At 39.7% G+C, this 20,254-nt stretch overlaps 1 protein-coding gene across 1 annotated transcript; it reads left to right on the forward strand.

Annotated features, from left to right (window-relative positions):
• Positions 1-8,510: 8,510 nt before the first annotated feature.
• On the forward strand, positions 8,511-19,683 carry LOC110513964 (uncharacterized). Its single transcript, XM_021593581.3, has 13 exons — positions 8,511-8,865; positions 9,985-10,065; positions 11,786-12,085; positions 12,388-12,702; positions 13,788-13,847; positions 13,990-14,136; positions 14,661-14,774; positions 14,892-15,008; positions 15,151-15,297; positions 15,541-15,624; positions 15,784-15,918; positions 16,106-16,207; positions 18,931-19,683. Exons 1-13 carry the CDS (start codon positions 8,775-8,777, stop codon positions 19,071-19,073), a joined length of 1,836 nt encoding a protein of 611 aa, XP_021449256.2. The 5' UTR covers positions 8,511-8,774; the 3' UTR covers positions 19,074-19,683.
• The last annotated feature ends 571 nt before the right edge of the window (positions 19,684-20,254 follow it).

The raw sequence follows: 20,254 nt of genomic DNA on the forward strand, positions 1-20,254 counted from the left end.
GCTGTTTAAAGGCACAGTCAACTTAGTGTATGTAAACTTCTGACCCACTGGAATTGTGATACAGTGAAATAATCTATCTGTAAACAATTGTTGGAAATGACTTGTGTCATGGACAAAGTAGATGTCCTAACCGACTTGCCAAAACTATAGTTTGTTAACAAGAAATGTGTGGAGTGGTTGAAAAACAAGTTTAAGGGGATCACGTGACCCTTGAACGAGATGGCCACATGAACTAAGAGCTCTGCACAAGTAGTTTCCAATTCCTAATCTTATCTCCACTTCAAGGTTTAAACTTAAACTTTAGTCAAAAAGTCATGGCGGCTACAAAAGGCGACATTACAGGTGACATTTTTACCCGGACTTGAGCATTAGCGACAGAAAAAGCCTCCAAGAAACAGCTAGCTTCAGAAAAAGCTAGCGCCAGGAGCAAGAGGACCGAGGTTGGACCCCACACTCTGTCGAAGACATCCCTTCTGAGTTGAGATCCCAACTTACAGAACTCAACATTAAATTAGATGCCATTAACTCTCAGCTCAGTGCGATAGGGGGCAAGGTGACAATCCTGGAAAATGCTTTGCCTGACATCAACAACAAGATAACCATAAACGCGGGGCACCTGGACGAGGCAGAGGGGCAAATCCTATCCATGGAAAACGTATTGACAGACGCCATGGAAACAATAGCATATGCTAAAAAGAAAATAGAGCATCTGGAAGAGAAAACAGAGGACCTGGAAAACAGGGGGTGAAGGAATAATTGTGTTCTATTAAATCTGGGCGAAAAAGAAGAGGGAAACATGCCACTGATCCGCTACCTACAAGACAAACTTCCCGAGTGGCTCCACCAGCAGCCAGACAACCACCGCACCCAATCACCATACGTTTCCTGAGATTCACCGACAAGGAACGAGTCCTACAGGCGGTGAAAATCAACACCATTACAGTGGGAAACGCCAAACTCACTTTACACCAGGACCTGTCAGCTGGAATGCGGCGAGAGTTTGATGAAGTGAAGAAATACTCCATTGACCGAGGCATCTTTAGGGGATTCAAATACCCAAACGAGCTCAGGATTCTTCACCAAGGAGCCCTGCGACACTTCAAAACTCCCGAAGAGGCAAAACGTTTTTTGAAAGACAATCCTGGTCAATGAGAAACGGACCAATGACTAAATGCGATTAATGGTATTACTAAAGGAGGTAAGACAACATATAACCGATATCCAAAGACCCACCCGCCCCTCTAAATGTCATTATAGCCATCTAATCTATATTTATTTTCCTTTAGCTGAGAGGGATAGGCTCTATTCTATAGCCTAACCTAGGCCTATTCTATAGCCTAACCTAGGCCTATTCTATAGCCTAACCTAGGCCTACTAACGTTTCAGCCTACTTTTATTTCCATCTTTTTGTTGCTATTATTACTCCCTATGTCCCTTGGGGGAGGTATATGTAGGCTGGGCTATTGATTTCTTTTTTTTCTTTTAATGTGGTCTGGACGGGGGCTACTTTGTCACTTACTCAATGCGGGGGGGAGAGGAGAGGATGAGGCATTTCTTTGGTGGGGAGGGGGAGACGTTGTGCGTTGCTAACTGTTCCCTGTTTTGTTTTTTTCAGGAACACAGAATTGAGAGGGGGGGGGGTCACTTGGTCACTGTATGGACAACCAATTACTATCTTAAACATATATGCCCCTAACACAGATACTCCTGCTTTCATGTAAAAAAAAGTATAACCCTGTTCAATGAGCATTGTTTCCTTTGGCGTGGTGGCCGGAGATTTTAATTGTACCCTTCACCCAACCCTAGACAAATCATCTCATGTCCCCACCACAAATCCTAGATCTGCAAAGATGTTGAACTATCTTACCAAAGAGATGGGACTGATAGATATCTGGAGAGAGACTAATAGCTCATCTATGGACTATACATACTACTCTAATGTCCATAACACCTACTCCCGTATAGATTACATTTTTATCCCAAAGAGTTTCATAAATTCAGCCACGTGTACAATCGGACCCATAGCACTTTCAGATCACGCCTTTGTCCACCTCCGCTTTGACCTCTGCAAAAAAATCCCGAGGTCAAAGACCTGGAAATTCAACACCTCCATGTTATCAAACGAAGCGTTACATACATTGGTAACTACATGGATAGACAACTACACACAAGACAACAAAGATTCTCCTGTTTCTCCGGCCACAATGTGGGACGCTGCCAAAGCCACACTAAGAGGTCATCTAATTGCATATGCTTCCTCTAAGAAAAAAGCAATGGAAGCACACAGGCTAGATCTTGAGAGGGAGCTAGAATGCTGTGAAAGAGTACATAAACAATCCCCAGACAGCACCTCCTGGAGTCAACTTAAAGCAGCCAAACCCAAAATTAATGTCATCCGTATGAACATCCTCCCTAGACTGAACTATTTATTTCAGATGCTCCCATGCTATCTCCCAGTTTCCTTTTTCAAAACAACTAACCAAAGCATCACCAAATTTATATGGGGCAATAAAAAACCTAGGATCAAGTTCTCCACTCTATCGAAACCTGAATCTAAGGGTGGTCTTGCACTTCCCACCCTTCAATTGTACTACTGGTCTGCCCAAATCAGTTTTATATGACCCCTGTATCTATCTTCTTCATGCCCAGCAGGACCTTGTTATTGATCCTGACAGAGAAAATTTGCTAATGACTATTACATACTTTGCTAAGAAATGTATTATTCTATTGTGGGCCTCTAATACCCCCCCTACATTTAACATGTGGATTGACCAGATTGTTGACTTTCTCCCTCTTGAAAATCTCACTTATGACCTCCGCAAGAGACAGCCCAGGTTTGATAGACTCTGGTCTCCACTACTCAACTATATTTCAAATTGGACAGAGTAAATGGGGTGATTAGGGAAGTGAGCAAGATACATGTTGTGTAAGGTGATGTAAAATCTAAAAACTAATTATTTGCTCGTCGTCTCAGCTAAGGCTGGAAATAAGCTAATAAGAACCTTGATAGTGCTGCTGCAAGTTTTATATATATATATATTTTTTTTTTAATCATTATTATTTTTATTTTTATAAAAAATATTTTAAAAAATCTTTTTTTTTTTAAAGTCTGTCACATCTGTGAATGTGGAATGTGTTTTGTTGGTTGATTGAAAAACAAGAACTTAATAAAACTTTAAATTGAAAAAATAAAGAAAAACAAGTTTTAATGACTACAACCTAAGTGTATGTATGCTTCCAGCTTCAACTATATCTGCTCTCTATAGCACAATATACCATCAGAATGTGAGAGGGAAGCCTCTTGAACTGAGGGTGTGTAGAGGGTGGGACTGGTCGCTAACAACAGTCAGCGCTTTCCTTTTAGTTGCCTTATGGAAGAGATTGCCCAGCTGTTCCTCTGGCTGACCGATGATTTTGCTGGCTGACAATTGTGGCCAGCTTGTTTTTATTCCTCACATTGAAGTTGCTGTATCAGACTGTCATGTTGATGATTAGGATGCTCTCCAAACTGCTGTACACCATCTCCAGAATATCTTGACCATCTACCTTGTTCTCTTTCTTCCTATCCTTTAACCCAGATTTCTAGTTTGCAAAAAACTGTCCTCACAAAACAGACTTATGCATATGTCCGAAAAAGGGAAGAACTAAGATAAAACTGAAAATACATTTTGACCTCAGTCTGAAAGTCTGGTAAATTATCTAGACTTATTCAGAGCATAGACAGAGCTTGGAAATGCCTCAAACTGTTTGGGGGTTATTCAAGCATAACATTGCCTCCAATCTCTTCTGTTTTCTGATGAGTACAGCCCCACTGCAAATGCTGGGGCTAGTTCAAAAAGTGAGATATATCTGTACAATTCATGATTGAGTTGTGAAAGACATTTAAATAAAGCACATGATCTATGTAAAACTTCAAAAAATAAAGATTGAGACAAAGACAAGTTGGGAAAAAATCACAAGTTCTCTTTGAAATATTCTTACAAAACAAATCAAAACATGAATGAATGGAAGAGAGATGTTTACTCTCCTTTCAGAGAAACTCAGTAACCAAGTCCTTTCATTTCTTTTTCGATTCTATTCCATGTATTCAATTTAGCTGAATCTCGTTGATAATTACTTTGTTCACATTCTCGTATTCCTTGGCAACATATTAGCTGCACTATCAAACCAACATGCTTGGTATTCAGTCAGTGTCCAAAATTATCAATTTAATTTAAATCGATTAAATCGATGATTTATATAAATAGAATCTATGTGTATCTGCCTGCTGGGCTACTGAACTTGTGAAGCATACATTTCCCAGAAATTGCCCCAGAAATTGTTTTCCCATCAAAAACTGGAGAAGGTAGATATCAAAGCTACACACTATGAATGTATTTCCTAGCAGGTAGCTGTCCTGTAGCACAACAGTGTAGACAACTAAAGAGTTCTAACCGTTATGCATTTGAGTTTCTTGAGAACATTGTTTAGTTTTGGGAACAAAACAATTATGTCAGTGCAAGTTGTTTTTATTAATACAATATGTGATTGAATAGGGTTCCTAAGTTTACAAAGGGACACCAAAAGTAAGATTAAATGGGGGTGAAAGAGGCTAATTGTAACGTAAATTATTAACTTGTCAAAACATTTGATTTCAGAATGCTGTACTATTTTGAATGCAGAATGCAATATTCAACCTGTTTTGGGGTTTTGTTCATTTGGATTAATATGAATTCAAGTCTAAATTATCACTCTGAAGCTGAAACACTGTTTCCTTCATTAATCAATAGGAATGACAGGAACAGTAATAATAATTGTAATGAAAGAGACCAAGAGACCATAATACCAATGTCATTGGGAGGAACAGTGATCATTCTAATAAGATGAGAACAGCTCAAGCCCCACTCTGTGACAGGTAATCTCCATTGCCAATTGTCTGATTGTGACCACATTATGCTAATGACGGAGTCTGCGTTGATTTATGCAAGACCCTGAGGGCAGTGGGAGGCGATAAAGTCGCCAGACTGGAAAGGTAGGTAGGAATCGTATTATCATATAAAAAGGAAGAGACATTTAGTCATACGAACTAACCTTCATGGCATCATTTGGAGATACTCTGCAGGGATAACAATAAAAGGTACTGTAATACAAATTGAAGATATAGGTTTAACTCAAGTAATAATTAACATTATGAAACACTAAGGTTTTTCATTGTCCTCAGCTTACCTAACTGAAAAAAAAAAAGGCTATATGGTTGTTGTATCAGTCACTAGGATACTCAGTTGATTATATATTTTCCTATCATGTCACAGGCATGTCTGCAGAGCTGTCATTTAGGAGAGACGTGATTGACATATGACTTAAAAAGTCTACTCCGCTCCCAGAGCAACTCTGGGCAAGTCATCCATCTGTCACATCCTGACAATCCTTTATTTACCTTGCCATCGGCGGTTTAGATGTTGTCAGTCATGTATTAAGCTGAATAAAAACTGCCCCAAAAGATACAAAGTAACGAGATGTGGGGGTGAGAGAGGAGATGGAAGAAGATGACAGAAGTGAATGTCATCATTGAAAATAGTCCTGCAGCAACAAGAAATTAGAATTATAATTAATTTAAAAATGTATAGGGGTTGATACATTTTTCCTAGGGGAAAATCAAGTCTCAAATTTCAAAGTGGAAATTAAAAACTTCACCACCGCCTTTTTAAACCTCAAATACATTACTAGTTTTACATTTCTCCTGCAACAGGGTGATCAAATGAAGATCCTACATCTGTATGTTGACTGTATATGTTATGGTTGATACAGTATGACATTATTGTATTAAGTCAATCTCCAGGAAATGAAAGTGAAGTCACCTCTCATTGAGTAGTGTATGTTTTCCAACAAACTTTCAGACTCAATGGAGAGCATTAAGAAACCCAAGGTCTTCTGGCACTATATGATGAATCAAATGAAATGAGAAGCCAACTGGATAGAAACCCAAGGTCTTCTGGCACTATATGATGAATCAAATGAAATGAGAAGCCAACTGGATAGAAACCCAAGGTCTTCTGGCACTATATGATGAATCAAATGAAATGAGAAGCCAACTGGATAGAAACCCAAGGTCTTCTGGCACTATATGATGAATCAAATGAAATGAGAAGCCAACTGGATAGAAACCCAAGGTCTTCTGGCACTATATGATGAATCAAATGAAATGAGAAGCCAACTGGATAGAAACCCAAGGTCTTCTGGCACTATATGATGAATCAAATGAAATGAGAAGCCAACTGGATAGAAACCCAAGGTCTTCTGGCACTATATGATGAATCAAATGAAATGAGAAGCCAACTGGATAGAAACCCAAGGTCTTCTGGCACTATATGATGAATCAAATGAAATGAGAAGCCAACTGGATAGATCCCCAAGGTCTTCTGGCACTATATGATGAATCAAATGAAATGAGAAGCCAACTGGATAGAAACCCAAGGTCTTCTGGCACTATATGATGAATCAAATGAAATGAGAAGCCAACTGGATAGAAACCCAAGGTCTTCTGGCACTATATGATGAATCAAATGAAATGAGAAGCCAACTGGATAGAAACCCAAGGTCTTCTGGCACTATATGATGAATCAAATGAAATGAGAAGCCAACTGGATAGAAACCCAAGGTCTTCTGGCACTATATGATGAATCAAATGAAATGAGAAGCCAACTGGATAGAAACCCAAGGTCTTCTGGCACTATATGATGAATCAAATGAAATGAGAAGCCAACTGGATAGAAACCCAAGGTCTTCTGGCACTATATGATGAATCAAATGAAATGAGAAGCCAACTGGATTGAAACCCAAGGTCTTCTGGCACTATATGATGAATCAAATGAAATGAGAAGCCAACTGGATAGAAACCCAAGGTCTTCTGGCACTATATGATGAATCAAATGAAATGAGAAGCCAACTGGATAGAAACCCAAGGTCTTCTGGCACTATATGATGAATCAAATTAAATGAGAAGCCAACTGGATAGAAACCCAAGGTCTTCTGGCACTATATGATGAATCAAATGAAATGAGAAGCCAACTGGATAGAAACCCAAGGTCTTCTGGCACTATATGATGAATCAAATGAAATGAGAAGCCAACTGGATAGAAACCCAAGGTCTTCTGGCACTATATGATGAATCAAATGAAATGAGAAGCCAACTGGATAGAAACCCAAGGTCTTCTGGCACTATATGATGAATCAAATGAAATGAGAAGCCAACTGGATAGAAACCCAAGGTCTTCTGGCACTATATGATGAATCAAATGAAATGAGAAGCCAACTGGATAGAAACCCAAGGTCTTCTGGCACTATATGATGAATCAAATGAAATGAGAAGCCAACTGGATAGAAACCCAAGGTCTTCTGGCACTATATGATGAATCAAATGAAATGAGAAGCCAACTGGATAGAAACCCAATTATAAAGGGTGTCAGGGTGAAACAGGGTCAAGGTGTGTGAAGCATGATTCACTTTCTCTAAAGAGTTAAATAGATAGGGAGGTTGACTAGGCTGACTCTTGGGAGCTCTGCTGTAGTGGCCAAAGGCAGTGTGTATTGACGTCCCTAAACCTGCCTCCAGGCTCCAACCATAGAGCCAGGCCTGTACTGGCAGCTTCAATAGTGCTAATTAGATTCACTGGAATAGGCCCGGTCTGTGTGGATGAGGAAGGTTCCACGATAACTTCCTGCCTGGCCCTCAGGTTTGTGAGGTGCCTTCAAGGCCGGGAGAAATGCTTTTTATTTCAAATGAAATGATCTTGATGACTTTTGGTATATGGGTAATCAATTATATTCAAGGCTATGGTACAGCCAAGGCTTAGTCCTTTCAAGTGAAGTTCAGCTGCCTCACATACAAGGAAACGTTTACTTGTTAGAGGTAGTCTTTATTGGTAATAATGGTGGCCTTTGCGTACTGAAGTTCAGGATGTTTGTGAAGTGCTACCATAAGATAGCCTTAAATAGATTCCATTACCGTGTATGGGGACAGCTTCTACTCAACTCTTATTTGCTCAGACTGTCGAGGCAGACAGGCAGACGTTCCATGTCTTCCCCTACTCTGGGCCTATAATTTACCAGCTGAATGGTACTGGAGTTGGTCTTTGTTCACAATCACACAAACAGTGCTAAAATTGTTCTCCAGCCCATGTAAAACACTGATGAAAATGTATTAGCTTCGATCAATGTTTAATTTAGACTGTAATAATATCGTTTTAGTATTGCCAGTGGCTACAGCTTTTCTCAAAAATGTTCTGGCATATAAGGCTTTTCAGGTAGATGTATTGTTGTGTTCGCATGAATCCTAAAACAGGGTTATTTGGCTCCGATTCATTTTACATGCTCCTCTTTATCAATATAAGGAGATAATTGTAATTTGGGTAAACCTCTTTTAAATTGCATGTGAATTTGAGTTTGTTTGTTTATTCAACCTTTTTTGAGTGTCGTTGGGAGGTTAAAATTAGTTGTCGAGGGTGTTAGCCAACAATTAAACATCTTGTAGTTGTGTGTACGGCAGTGGGTGTATCTCACAGCCAGTCTATGTGTCTGAGAAAGTAGTGTGCTCTACAGACAGAAGCCTATTTGATTTTGTGTCAGAGACGATGCTCGTGGAAAACCACAAGTTGCAGCAGTGCAAACAGAAATATAGTGAGTACACAAGTTCTGACATATAGAACACTGCTTTATTCATGATAAGATCAGTAACGTGCATTATTTGTTTGATTGTTATTAATATGAAAAGAACAAAGTTGTTTCCGGTTGAGGAGTATGTGCTCAAAGGACCCCGGCCTAACTGTTTTCTGTGAGATGGAACTGTTCAGGACAACAATACTTCTGTCAGTTCTGGTTCTCTCTCAAGGTAACATAGTTTCATCTAATATTTCTACTTTGATTGTATTCAATTATATTATCTTCATTGGCTCTTTTGAAGGAAAGTATGACGGTTGTACTCTATGTACATCAAACACAGCATCAAATGTATTTTACAATTGTTTGTATGAGTTGTTGGATAATACTAAAGATATGCACATCAAAATAGTTGGCAGTGGAGTCACATTTGCTTTCCTATTATGCTTCAACATCACCATATTTTAAAATGAATCTGTTTGTTTGGTTTTATTCTACTTTTTGACAGCCATGTGTTGGTGTGTTCAAACAAGTAATAAAATATTTATACAAAAAGGGGCTGACCGGAGTGATGCCAACTAGGTGTCGGCTAAATGCTGGATAATCTTACAGAGGATTACTTTACTTGCCAATGTAAGGAGTTTACTGCAACAGCCAATACGATTCATCGAACACTAGCTAGCTAAAATTCAAAGACCGCTTGACGCAACATAAAAGTACAGGGAATTCAAATCAACCAACCATAGTAAACAAGGATTGGCTGAAACGTAAACGTTTTGTATGAATCACTAATTTGCCACAGAGATACATAAACAAAGTGACAGTTCAAAATGATTTGCTTTCCGAGGAGGAGAGCTGTGACATGGGTTAAAGCATGAACAAACTATTTTGCTTCACAGATGATTCATTATCTGCATTGATTCCTCAAACATTGCTAGTGTGAAATCGGTTTTAATTCAACATTGAGCCACAGATGTTATTCATGGCATATACATCTAACAACTAAATTAACCAATTGAGGCAGTTGATAATAGCTGTTATGAAATCTAACGTAAATATAGTGATTTACAGACTCCATATTATATCCTTCTAATGGGACTATTGTGTAGCCACCTTGAAGTACCACCAACAGACAGTTTACAAAATGGAAAAGATTATTCTGATTAGAGCCAGATTCAATAACCTGTTGGTAATTTACCGCTGCCTGTCCTGGGCTTCATAAGGCATTGACAACACGTGGCAAGCTGAAATAACTGATTGGACAGCTGCATGAATACTCTCATAACTACAATACGCATAACTACAATCATTTGTCATTTATCTTAGTTTACTTTGTTGTTTGTCATTTCAGGCTTTCTAAATAAAGACTACTCTGTTCCGGGGAACTTCTCTGGGTCGAGAGAGACTGATGAGCAGCAGACATCCAATCTAAGTGAGTTCCAGTTTTATTTAAATGGTTGGTATTATGCTAAAAAGATCCTCAGAACCCGAGCCTCCAATCAAGCTTCATTTGGTTCCGGAGGACACTGCAATCTACATCGATCTTACTCTCTGAATACCACCCCCCATTCCTTCCTAAACCCCAAATTCCAATCCCTCGTGCCCATCCAGTCAAATTGCTAGGTGCTAAAATAGAAGGATGAATGGATAAGGTGTCTGTGTGCTTCTTAGAGGGAGGAGACAACCTCAAGCAACGATCCTGCAGAGAACTTGATTGCTCACAGGTCGTTATACTGAGATCGAAATTATATGAGGCAAAGGCATTTGTTTTACTATAAGGATACAGGTCACCATCAAATAAGCCATAGTGAGACGATATTTTCATTGTTCTGAGGGTTATGATGATGATGTGTAAGGCTCCTTTAGGGCAAAGTGGGAGGAACATCCCATACAAACATGCTCTCTCTAACACACAAACATGCTCTCTCTAACACACAAACATGCTCTCTCTAACACACAAACATGCTCTCTCTAACACACAAACATGCTCTCTCTAACACACAAACATGCTCTCTCTAACACACAAACATGCTCTCTCTAACACACAAACATGCTCTCTCTAACACACAAACATGCTCTCTCTAACACACAAACATGCTCTCTCTAACACACAAACATGCTCTCTCTAACACACAAACATGCTCTCTCTAACACACAAACATGCTCTCTCTAACACACAAACATGCTCTCTCTAACACACAAACATGCTCTCTCTAACACACAAACATGCTCTCTCTAACACACAAACATGCTCTCTCTAACACACAAACATGCTCTCTCTAACACACAAACATGCTCTCTCTAACACACAAACATGCTCTCTCTAACACACAAACATGCTCTCTCTAACACACAAACATGCTCTCTCTAACACACAAACATGCTCTCTCTAACACACAAACATGCTCTCTCTAACACACAAACATGCTCTCTCTAACACACAAACATGCTCTCTCTAACACACAAACATGCTCTCTCTAACACACAAACATGCTCTCTCTAACACACAAACATGCTCTCTCTAACACACAAACATGCTCTCTCTAACACACAAACATGCTCTCTCTAACACACAAACAGAAAACAAAAAGAAGAAAAGAATGATCAATTGTCATTTGTGTCATTTGTGTCATAGAGGATATCAAATGGTCCGGTGGAGTCAGATTTTTAAGGAAAATGCTATCAATCAGTTATTCAGTTATAATCATACTACACTAACCTGGTTTTCATTATTTATTTGTTGAACCTAAATGAAGTGCAATTCCACATTTAAACCGGGAAAAAAGTGAAGACTGAAGTGTGATATGCAGAACCAAAGGCTCCAGTGTCACATGGTTTGAAACCACTGAGTATTTGGTCCCGTGGTGTTTCTAGAGTCAGGTTGGTCGACTTCAGTGTCCCCCTCCGAATTCACCACCCAGTGACATTTCCACAGGACATGACTCACAGGATGTGGCTGCTCTGCTGAATGTCTGCAAAGAGCACAGCAACCGATAGGCCAACAAACAGCTAGGGCATTCAATGTGTGTGGGTATGTGTGTGTACTATGCTGTATAACCTGTACTGTACATGTGACTACACTACACGGGGAAATATAAACAGCCATCTGTATTTCACTCTCATATTGATTCTGCATCTCCCCATCCCTCCAGCCATATCTCACCCCCCCAGGCTATCTCATCACTGCTCTGGGGTTGTCGAGGTGCTCCATCGAGGGCTGTGGAGGCCGGTGACCTTTGACCTTGGGTCTGCAGAGTGGGCCAAAGTGGTGGAGGACATATGTACCAACCTGAGCTGCGGGGCAGTGTATGAGCTCCGACAGAATGGCACAGCTACTTTAAACTACTCCAGCTCAACGTGTCTGAGCCAGTGTGTCTACAGAGAGCTACTGGTGGAGAACTGTACAGAGCTCTCATACACAGACTGCTCTAACCTGACTGAGATAACCTGTGGTAAGACCCTCATTGCAAAGCTTATGAGTGGATCGGCACAATTTATCTTGAGCAAGATTAATAGCTACCGCTGTTAATAAGCAACCCAAAACACATTGTTGCAGTAACGCCTGCAAATTGCATGCTATGGAGAGCCATCGTATGGGCTGTCTCAAGTGTTTTGTGGACGCTTTGCAACAAGTTCCTCCCTTCAGCACGCTTCCATTTTCAAGCTGCTTTTTAATGATTCTGAGCGAGGCCCAGCTTCTATCGAGGTAATCTGATGATCTATGAACTGATTGGTTGATCTGTCCATTCCTCAGGGCACCAGGCCGTGCGATTGGCTGGAGGCTCACACCACTGTGAGGGACGGGTGGAGTTGTGGAGAGAGGAAAAATGGGGAACGGTGTGTGACGATAGTTGGGACCTGAGAGATGGGGGCGTGGTCTGTGCCCAATTGGGCTGTGGCTCTGCCCTAAATGTGAGTGGGGAGGACGGGTCCTTTGAAGCGGGTGTTGGTCAGGTTCTCTTAGATGAGGTGAACTGTGGGGGGAGCGAGAGGAACCTATGGGAGTGTCCCTCCATGGGGACAGTCAACGACTGTGGACACAAAGAGGACGCTGCAGTGGTTTGTTCAGGTAAGCCTGCAGCTATAATATTATCACTGTCAGTTACTGTTTTCAGAATCATGTCAGTGTTTTTATATTACCTTTAGATTGGTCTGAATATGGGTAGTGCAGTAATAACATGTAAAACACATTACCATGACTGAACATCTGGTGTCTTGGTGGCGAACCAAGTCCCCGTCATCTTAGCGCCGATTTTCAGCGAATCAAGAATGATTTGACTCGTGACCTTATCAGCGTGTCTGAATGGATAGCACTCAGAGTCTCAGTCACACTCAGCACTGATACTGACGAACAAGCTTCAAATCCTCCTACAGTAACGCAGAGATCAGGTGATGTGAGAGGTCGTAAGCAGAAAAGAGACAGCTGCTTTGCATATGAATTATTATTATTTTCATTAACGAAAAAAAGAAAAAAATAAACACACAGGCCTAAGTAATACATGTCCCTCAGAAAGTAGACATACCACCTCAATACCACGTCGCACCAGCTCTGTCTGAGGAAGACCCTCAATGGAAGATGTTCAACCTGGGAGCCAAGTTCAAGAGTTCCTTGGTGAGAAAACATCCAAACTGCCTTGACCTCAACATGACAACAGTTGTTCGGCACTTCCACGGGTTTTGAATCTTGCATCTAAATGAAACATTTTTGCTAAATGTATAGTGTGAGTTTTAGTGTCTGAGACTCCAGTTCTGTCAAGGCCATGGCTTGTTGACCATGTTTCCGATCCATTTCGAACACCTCAAGTGATAGTTAATTATGTAGGCCTACTCAAAAGGCTACATCCATCAATATGTGAGTCCTACACATTTCAAAGTACATTTTTTAAAAGAGAAAAACGCAAACATTCCTGGCAGTAATGCCAAATGACTGACTGAAATGTTTAACTTTTGAATAAGAGTCAGATATTGGTTCAATAGATCATTAGATACACAGATGGACAAACACAACTCAATTTTTTAGCAAATGTTTTATAAGCAAAAACGTTCCCCGTCTTTCAAACAAGAGTGCCTTGAGCACTCAGGAGAAGTGAGCCATGCATCTGTTATACATTCTAGTTCTCTAACACCTCTAGGACTTTTCCATTTCCCTGACAGGAATTCCATCTCAACCAGGCAACGAGACGGCAGAACAGAACACCCAGACTTCAACCACAGGTACCTTCAATAGATGCTGACACACATGACCCTCCATCTGTGTAATAATACACCAAGAGTGTCTGCTCTGCTCATTAGAACATGTCAAGAAGAATTTGTTATCTAGTCTGTACGCTGCACTATGATTTGTTCTTGTTTCCAGCAGGCTCAGTTCTACTAGTCACCAGTGCAGAGAGCCGGTCCTCTCCTCCCGCAGCTGCTGTCTGGGGCTGCATCGCATTGTCTATAGCCCTCCTCCTCACACTCCTCTCCAATGCCTCACTCTTCCTGTCTTACAGGAGGAGAGCTGGTGAGTCATCGTGTTTCTCTATTTTTCTTTCTCTTTTCTTGCCTCAGACTCAACTGTCACTCTCCCCATTTGTTCACACCAACAACAACAAACATGCTATCATCAATGAGTAGTAATTAACACTGAGAAACTGCTTTGTCTGAAGGGTATTACATATTCTTCTCGATGGTTTGCCAATTATGATAATACAACAACACAATGCAATGTGATTCAATACAGTACACAAAGGAAATCACCAAACTGGAACAGTATGCATACCCCTGGGTTGGTTGATTGCTCATTAAGAGAGTCCCACCACCAGTGTTGTTTTCACACCAACTTTTTTTTTTAAAAGCAGCATTTATTATTTCACAAGGATGATGTTTGAATATGTGACAGCGGTCTAATTCAAATATTTAATTGGTTTTGAGATGTGTTGTCCTTATTTTCTTGTCCAACATCAAAGACAACAAAGGCCAACAAATCTATTATCCTAGCTTCGGTAAAGATAAGTTCCAAAGGCAAAACTTTCCCTTCATTACTAGCACTTCTGGTTCACCAAAGACAAGATGGCCGCCTGCTGTCCATCCAGTCTCAACACACCGACCGAGGGGAGAGTGTCAACCTCCTCACAGTCACCATGGACACAGCTGATTACAGTGAGTTCCTACTGGTGCACTTGTCCTCTCTGTGCCCATTAGTTACTTGCAATTTTAGGGAATGTCTTATTACTTCAAGTGTCCCATTTGTCATTTTCTCTGTGGCCTTTCATGCAGCTCTACAGTACCTTTCCAAACAGCCCTCTCAGAATGACACCGACGCCTCGTGTGACTCTGACTATGAAAACTATGACTTCAATGACCAACCCTCTGTTGCCATGGCTACTGCACTTGGTCAGTTCATCTTCATAGTTTTGGATAAATAGTGCAATTCTAAAAGAAAAAATATGGGAAGTGACACATGGCTATTAAGGGAGAAAGTGGTCCAAGGACTCACTCACAGTGCCAACCAAATGGTATTTTATGTTTTCATTAGTCAGGGTCCTTGACAATGGAGTAAGCACAAGCAGAGAGCCATGGGAAACCACGCAGACAGCAGAGACCTCTGACGCTCCCGAGAAATATAATATTGTTACTGAGACAATCAATGGCATTGAGAGAAATAACACTGCCACCCAAAGCCGTAAGTTACTGTCAGGTTGGGTGAACCAGATTTTTACCATGATCGTAGTGTCCATGTAGAACAGATTTCTTCTTCGTCTTAAAAGAACATAATGTCCTCTTAAAATCTGGGACTTTACTATAACCGTTTGCAGAACAAGGAATCAGAAAAGTTATAATTTTCTAAAAATTGCCATGGTGACAGAAAAGTTGAATTAGAGCCCTATCGTAACATACTAGCACTAACAACCATTTGTATGTCCAGGTCATTCGCTGGTGTCATCCAGCACGTCTTCTGGGGAAAGCTATGAGAACATTGAGACACTGGAGAAGGAGCTGCTGGACTCAGGTCAGTCTAAAATGCTCAACGGCAAATGCTGCAAAAAATAAACAAAATAAAATAATTGTAGTCCAAAAATGCTTTTGTGGAGTCAGTCAGTGCATCTATGAAATCCATTCTCATGAGTCAACGTTAACAGAGTAACTGTGTGGAATGCTAACCACCCAGGTCCAGATTTGAGAGAAACTGCCCTCACAGACTTGATCTGTGGAAGAGAGCCATCCTTGGGATCGAGTAGTAGTACAACATCAGGGGAATCCTACTACAACGTGGGGATGGCAGTGGAACAGCATCTACAGTCAGGTCCGTTCAAATCAATATCATGACAACAACAAACACCTCATTTATCTGGCTGTGTCTAAACACTGGATGGAGTAGACACAACAGCAAAGGCTTTTTGCACTACCCTTTTGTCTTGAAAGTTTTGGTGAGAAAATATGTAGATTCGTAATTACTTCACTGGGAGCACATTTTCTCATTTTCTCCTCAGAGAACACCTATACACATTCCCCTGTGCAATCAACCAGTACACACCAGGATCAGCAACAGCCTGTGAACAGTAGCTGCCACCTACTGAGCAATCAAAATCAAGGTACCTGATATTTCTGATGAGTCTCTGCATGTGTGTTTCAGAGGTGGACAGAATTTCCATTGAACCGTGTAATGTTCCCTGCAGAGACTAATTCTCAGTCTCCTTGCTGGTGTCATATTGTGTTTCAAAACCTGACATTAATTTGACGACCACCGGTGTAATCCCTGAAAGAAACAGAACAAATCATATTCAAAAGGTTTCTCTAAGTTTATAAGCCAATGTGATTTCAAGTTGTGTCAAAACTCAATTCAAAGAACTAAGGTAGTCTGACAGATGGAGCCATTGGGTATGGGGCATAAACATCTGTGACGATTTCAATTGTACTTCATTCCTTTAGTTTTCGCCAGATTTACTATCACAGTGAATAATGGAAAGGGTAGTATTTCTGGCAGGCGCATGCTTGAATCCAACGGAGAGCGGAAGAGAGAAACTGTCCTCATTCAGATGGAGGAAATTGGCCGGCTCTGTTTTTCACTCTAATCTGCCATTAATCTATGGACACTAATACCCTTTATAGACAGACTTTACTGCATGTTGCCTGTAAAATGGTTTTATCTGCCAATGTTTTTTAGAACCCAATTCATTTTTACCACATTCTTGCCGGGATAAGCATTTTATATCTACTGTGCACAAGCCGGCATGATTAGGAGTGGGAGTAGATGTGGGTGGATTTATTTTAATAAATATACACCATCACAAAGAAATCTACTATTCATTTGTTTTTTTGGCAGGTCCTAAGAAACATTATAGGACCAATACAATTTATTTAAAAAATAATACAAAATAATGCCATATTTTGAGTTTAATTATGTTACTGGTCTGTGCAGCCAATAGGCTACATGGCTGTGCCATGCATATAAAACCAAGTTATTTTGTTCATTAAACAGACAAGACACACTTAGGCTACACTGTTCACAGTCAACACACATTTCATAGTAGGCTGAGAATATAATGAAATATAACAGAATAAAATCCAGAATATTTTTCCCACACAATTTGCGTCACGGCAACGTGTGGAACTGCTGTCATTTAAATAAAAGTGATTTTGAAACAGAGCCCAAGGCAAGCCCATGCTTTTTCTCTTTTCTACCCTCCCTCTGCTTTGATAGGGAGCAGGCGTAGGGTCTTACATTGAGAGTGTCTTCATCCTGATACCCATAGAAAATAATAGCAATCTATACTTTAAAAAGCATGAGTCTCCTGTTCATATTTCACAACCACTGCTGGCTTTTGGAGTTGCCTATACGCGACCTAGCATAACAATTTAGGGTACATTATTGCATACTAAATGTTTCTAATCAGTGATAGATGAGCAAACAAATAGATGAGTCACCACCTCTACTTATTTGCCCAGCCAGAGAATTAACCAAATATAGATGGAGATTCAGGTGAAACAAAATCACATTGACAAGTCACAGGCTTTTGGTCGGGAGTAGAACAGGCTACTAAGCGACTGAAGATTAGTATTTTTCTCCGCTCATACAGGAGTAATTAAGGATTTGTTCTCTAATTGTACTTTTTTTGTTCATTAGAATTGTTTATGTATTATTTCATTTCGAATTAGTAGGGGGTGCTGCATCACCCTCATCACCCCTATTTCCTGTGGCCATGCCGTTAATACAAAGAGGTGATTTAAAATGTTCAAACATTGATGCATTATCATTAAGGGTAGGTTCCCTTGACAAAGATTAAGCCTGGTCCTTGACATTAAGTCGTGTTCAATGGCGGCACCAGGTACACGTATTCCCCTACATGGATCACAACTGTGCAGTAGATTCTAGAGTCATGTACTGTCTAATGTACATTGCCTTCATAAAGTATTCATACCCCTCGACTTATTCCACTTGGTTACAGCCTGAATTCAAAATGGATAACATAAATAAAAACACACAATACCCCATAATGACAAAGTGAAAACATGTTTTCAGAAATGTTTGCACTTTTTTAGAAAATGAAAAATATATTTTTACTTATTTAAATTTTCACGCCCCTGTGTTAATACATGTTAGAATCACATTTGGCAGTGATTACCGATCTGAGTCTTTCTGGGTAAATCTCTCAAATCTTTGCACACCTGGATTCTACAATAGTTGCACATTATACTTTTTTACATGCTTCATGCTCTATCAAGTTGGTTGTTTATCATTGCTAAACAGCTATTTCCAAGTCCGTCCATAGATTTTCAAGCCGATTTAAGTCAAAACTGTAACTATGCCAGTGTATATTTGGCCTTGTGTTTTAGTTTATTGTCCTGCTGAAAGGTGAATTTGTCTCCGTGTCTATTGAAAAACAGACTTAACTAGGTTTCCGCTAGTATTTTGCATGTGCTTATCTCCATTCCGTTTTTTTTATCCCCCAAAAAAACTCTACTCCTTGCTGATGACAAGCATACCCTTAACATGATGCAACCACCATCATACTTGAAAATATGAAGAGTGGTACTCAGTGATGTGTTGGATTTGTCTCATACATAACACTTCATTTTTTATGAATTTCTTAAAATGTCTACAAACATAATTCCACTTTGACATTATGGGGTATTGTGTTTAGGCCAGTGACACAAAATCTCAATTTAATATATTTTAAATTCAGGCTGTGTAACAACAAAATATGGAAAAAGTCATGGGGTATAAATACTTTCTGAAGGCATTGTAGATGCAATTGCTGAAAACATGTAGCCTATTGTGGATGTATGTAGATGGTAATGTAAGTCTTTTATACAGATGATTCAAGCAGCTCATCCTCCTCTGAGCTTTATGAGAACATAGGAGTCCAAGATGAAGAGGGGATTGGTGATGCTACTGTGAAAGAAGACCCGGACCAGTCTCTTTCTGACAGTGACTACGATGACATAACAAATTACTAGCATTTCATCAAACATAGCAGTGAAGTGAGAACTATAAAAACAGAGTCATTTACATTTTAGCAGATGCTATTATCCAGAAAGACATACAGGGGAAATTAAGTGTAATTGCCTTGCTCAAAGGTACAGACATATATTTTTTCACCTCGTTAGCTTGGGGATTCGAACCAGCGACCTTTCTGTTACTGGCCCAACGGTCTTAACCCCATTCGCTTCTCCACTGCACAGAATGACCAGCATTGTCAACAAACTGCACTGTCACTGATATTGATTTAATACAGTGATCTGAGCCACACAAAGCAAAGTCAATGCACATCAAACTTTTTAAACTTGAAATTCAATTGTGTTAATATTATCAAGGAGAAAAAGCTAAAAAAATAAATAAGTGCATACAACATATATTCAACTATGACTAAATGTGAATAGCCTAGTCTATACACGCATATGCAGATGTTTTGTACATAATATGAGCACATTTTTTACTCTCCAAAATACCTACTTCTGACTGGGTTATCACAACAAATCCCATGAATGTCTTTGGGAGTTAAGCTTTTTTTATGGTTCCCTGATGATGAATAAATTAGTACATATTTAATAAACTATCCACAGACTACTTAATTTGATTATGATTAATTTATAAAGTATCAACTACTTGGCGGTCAGAGTGAAGTGATGCTTTTATGTTTAATGTTTTATGTCTAAATGTCTAGCACAGATGCGACAGGAAAAGCTTGCATCATTTAACTTCACACTAACCTCACCTTCATACTATACACAATACATGAATGGTAAGATCAGAAATCCCTGAACAGAGAACGCATTTGACTCAAAGGGACAGAAGAGAAAATAAACAAAAGGACAAGGGAGATAGAAACTAAGACAGAGAAGGAAAGGCTACAGAAAAGCATGTAACATACTGAAATACTACACACACACATTATATATATATATATATATATATATATATATATATTTAGCCTCATCTTTCCTAAGTACCGTTTTTACACAAATATGGTCTGACATATACCTGCTCTTAAAACTGAGCTAGCTAAAATCACATCTCTAAAGATAGCAGAAGACCTACCTTGTTCATTTAAACCCAGAACACACTAAATGTAATGCAGAGAAAGACCTATATCATTCTCAAGGCAGAAAAATATGTGTTGGGATGTCTATAACAAGAG

This window comes from Oncorhynchus mykiss, chromosome 3 (genome assembly GCF_057628025.1).
Source record: "Oncorhynchus mykiss isolate SJ-2025 chromosome 3, ASM5762802v1, whole genome shotgun sequence".
NCBI classification, from domain to species: domain Eukaryota; kingdom Metazoa; phylum Chordata; class Actinopteri; order Salmoniformes; family Salmonidae; genus Oncorhynchus; species Oncorhynchus mykiss.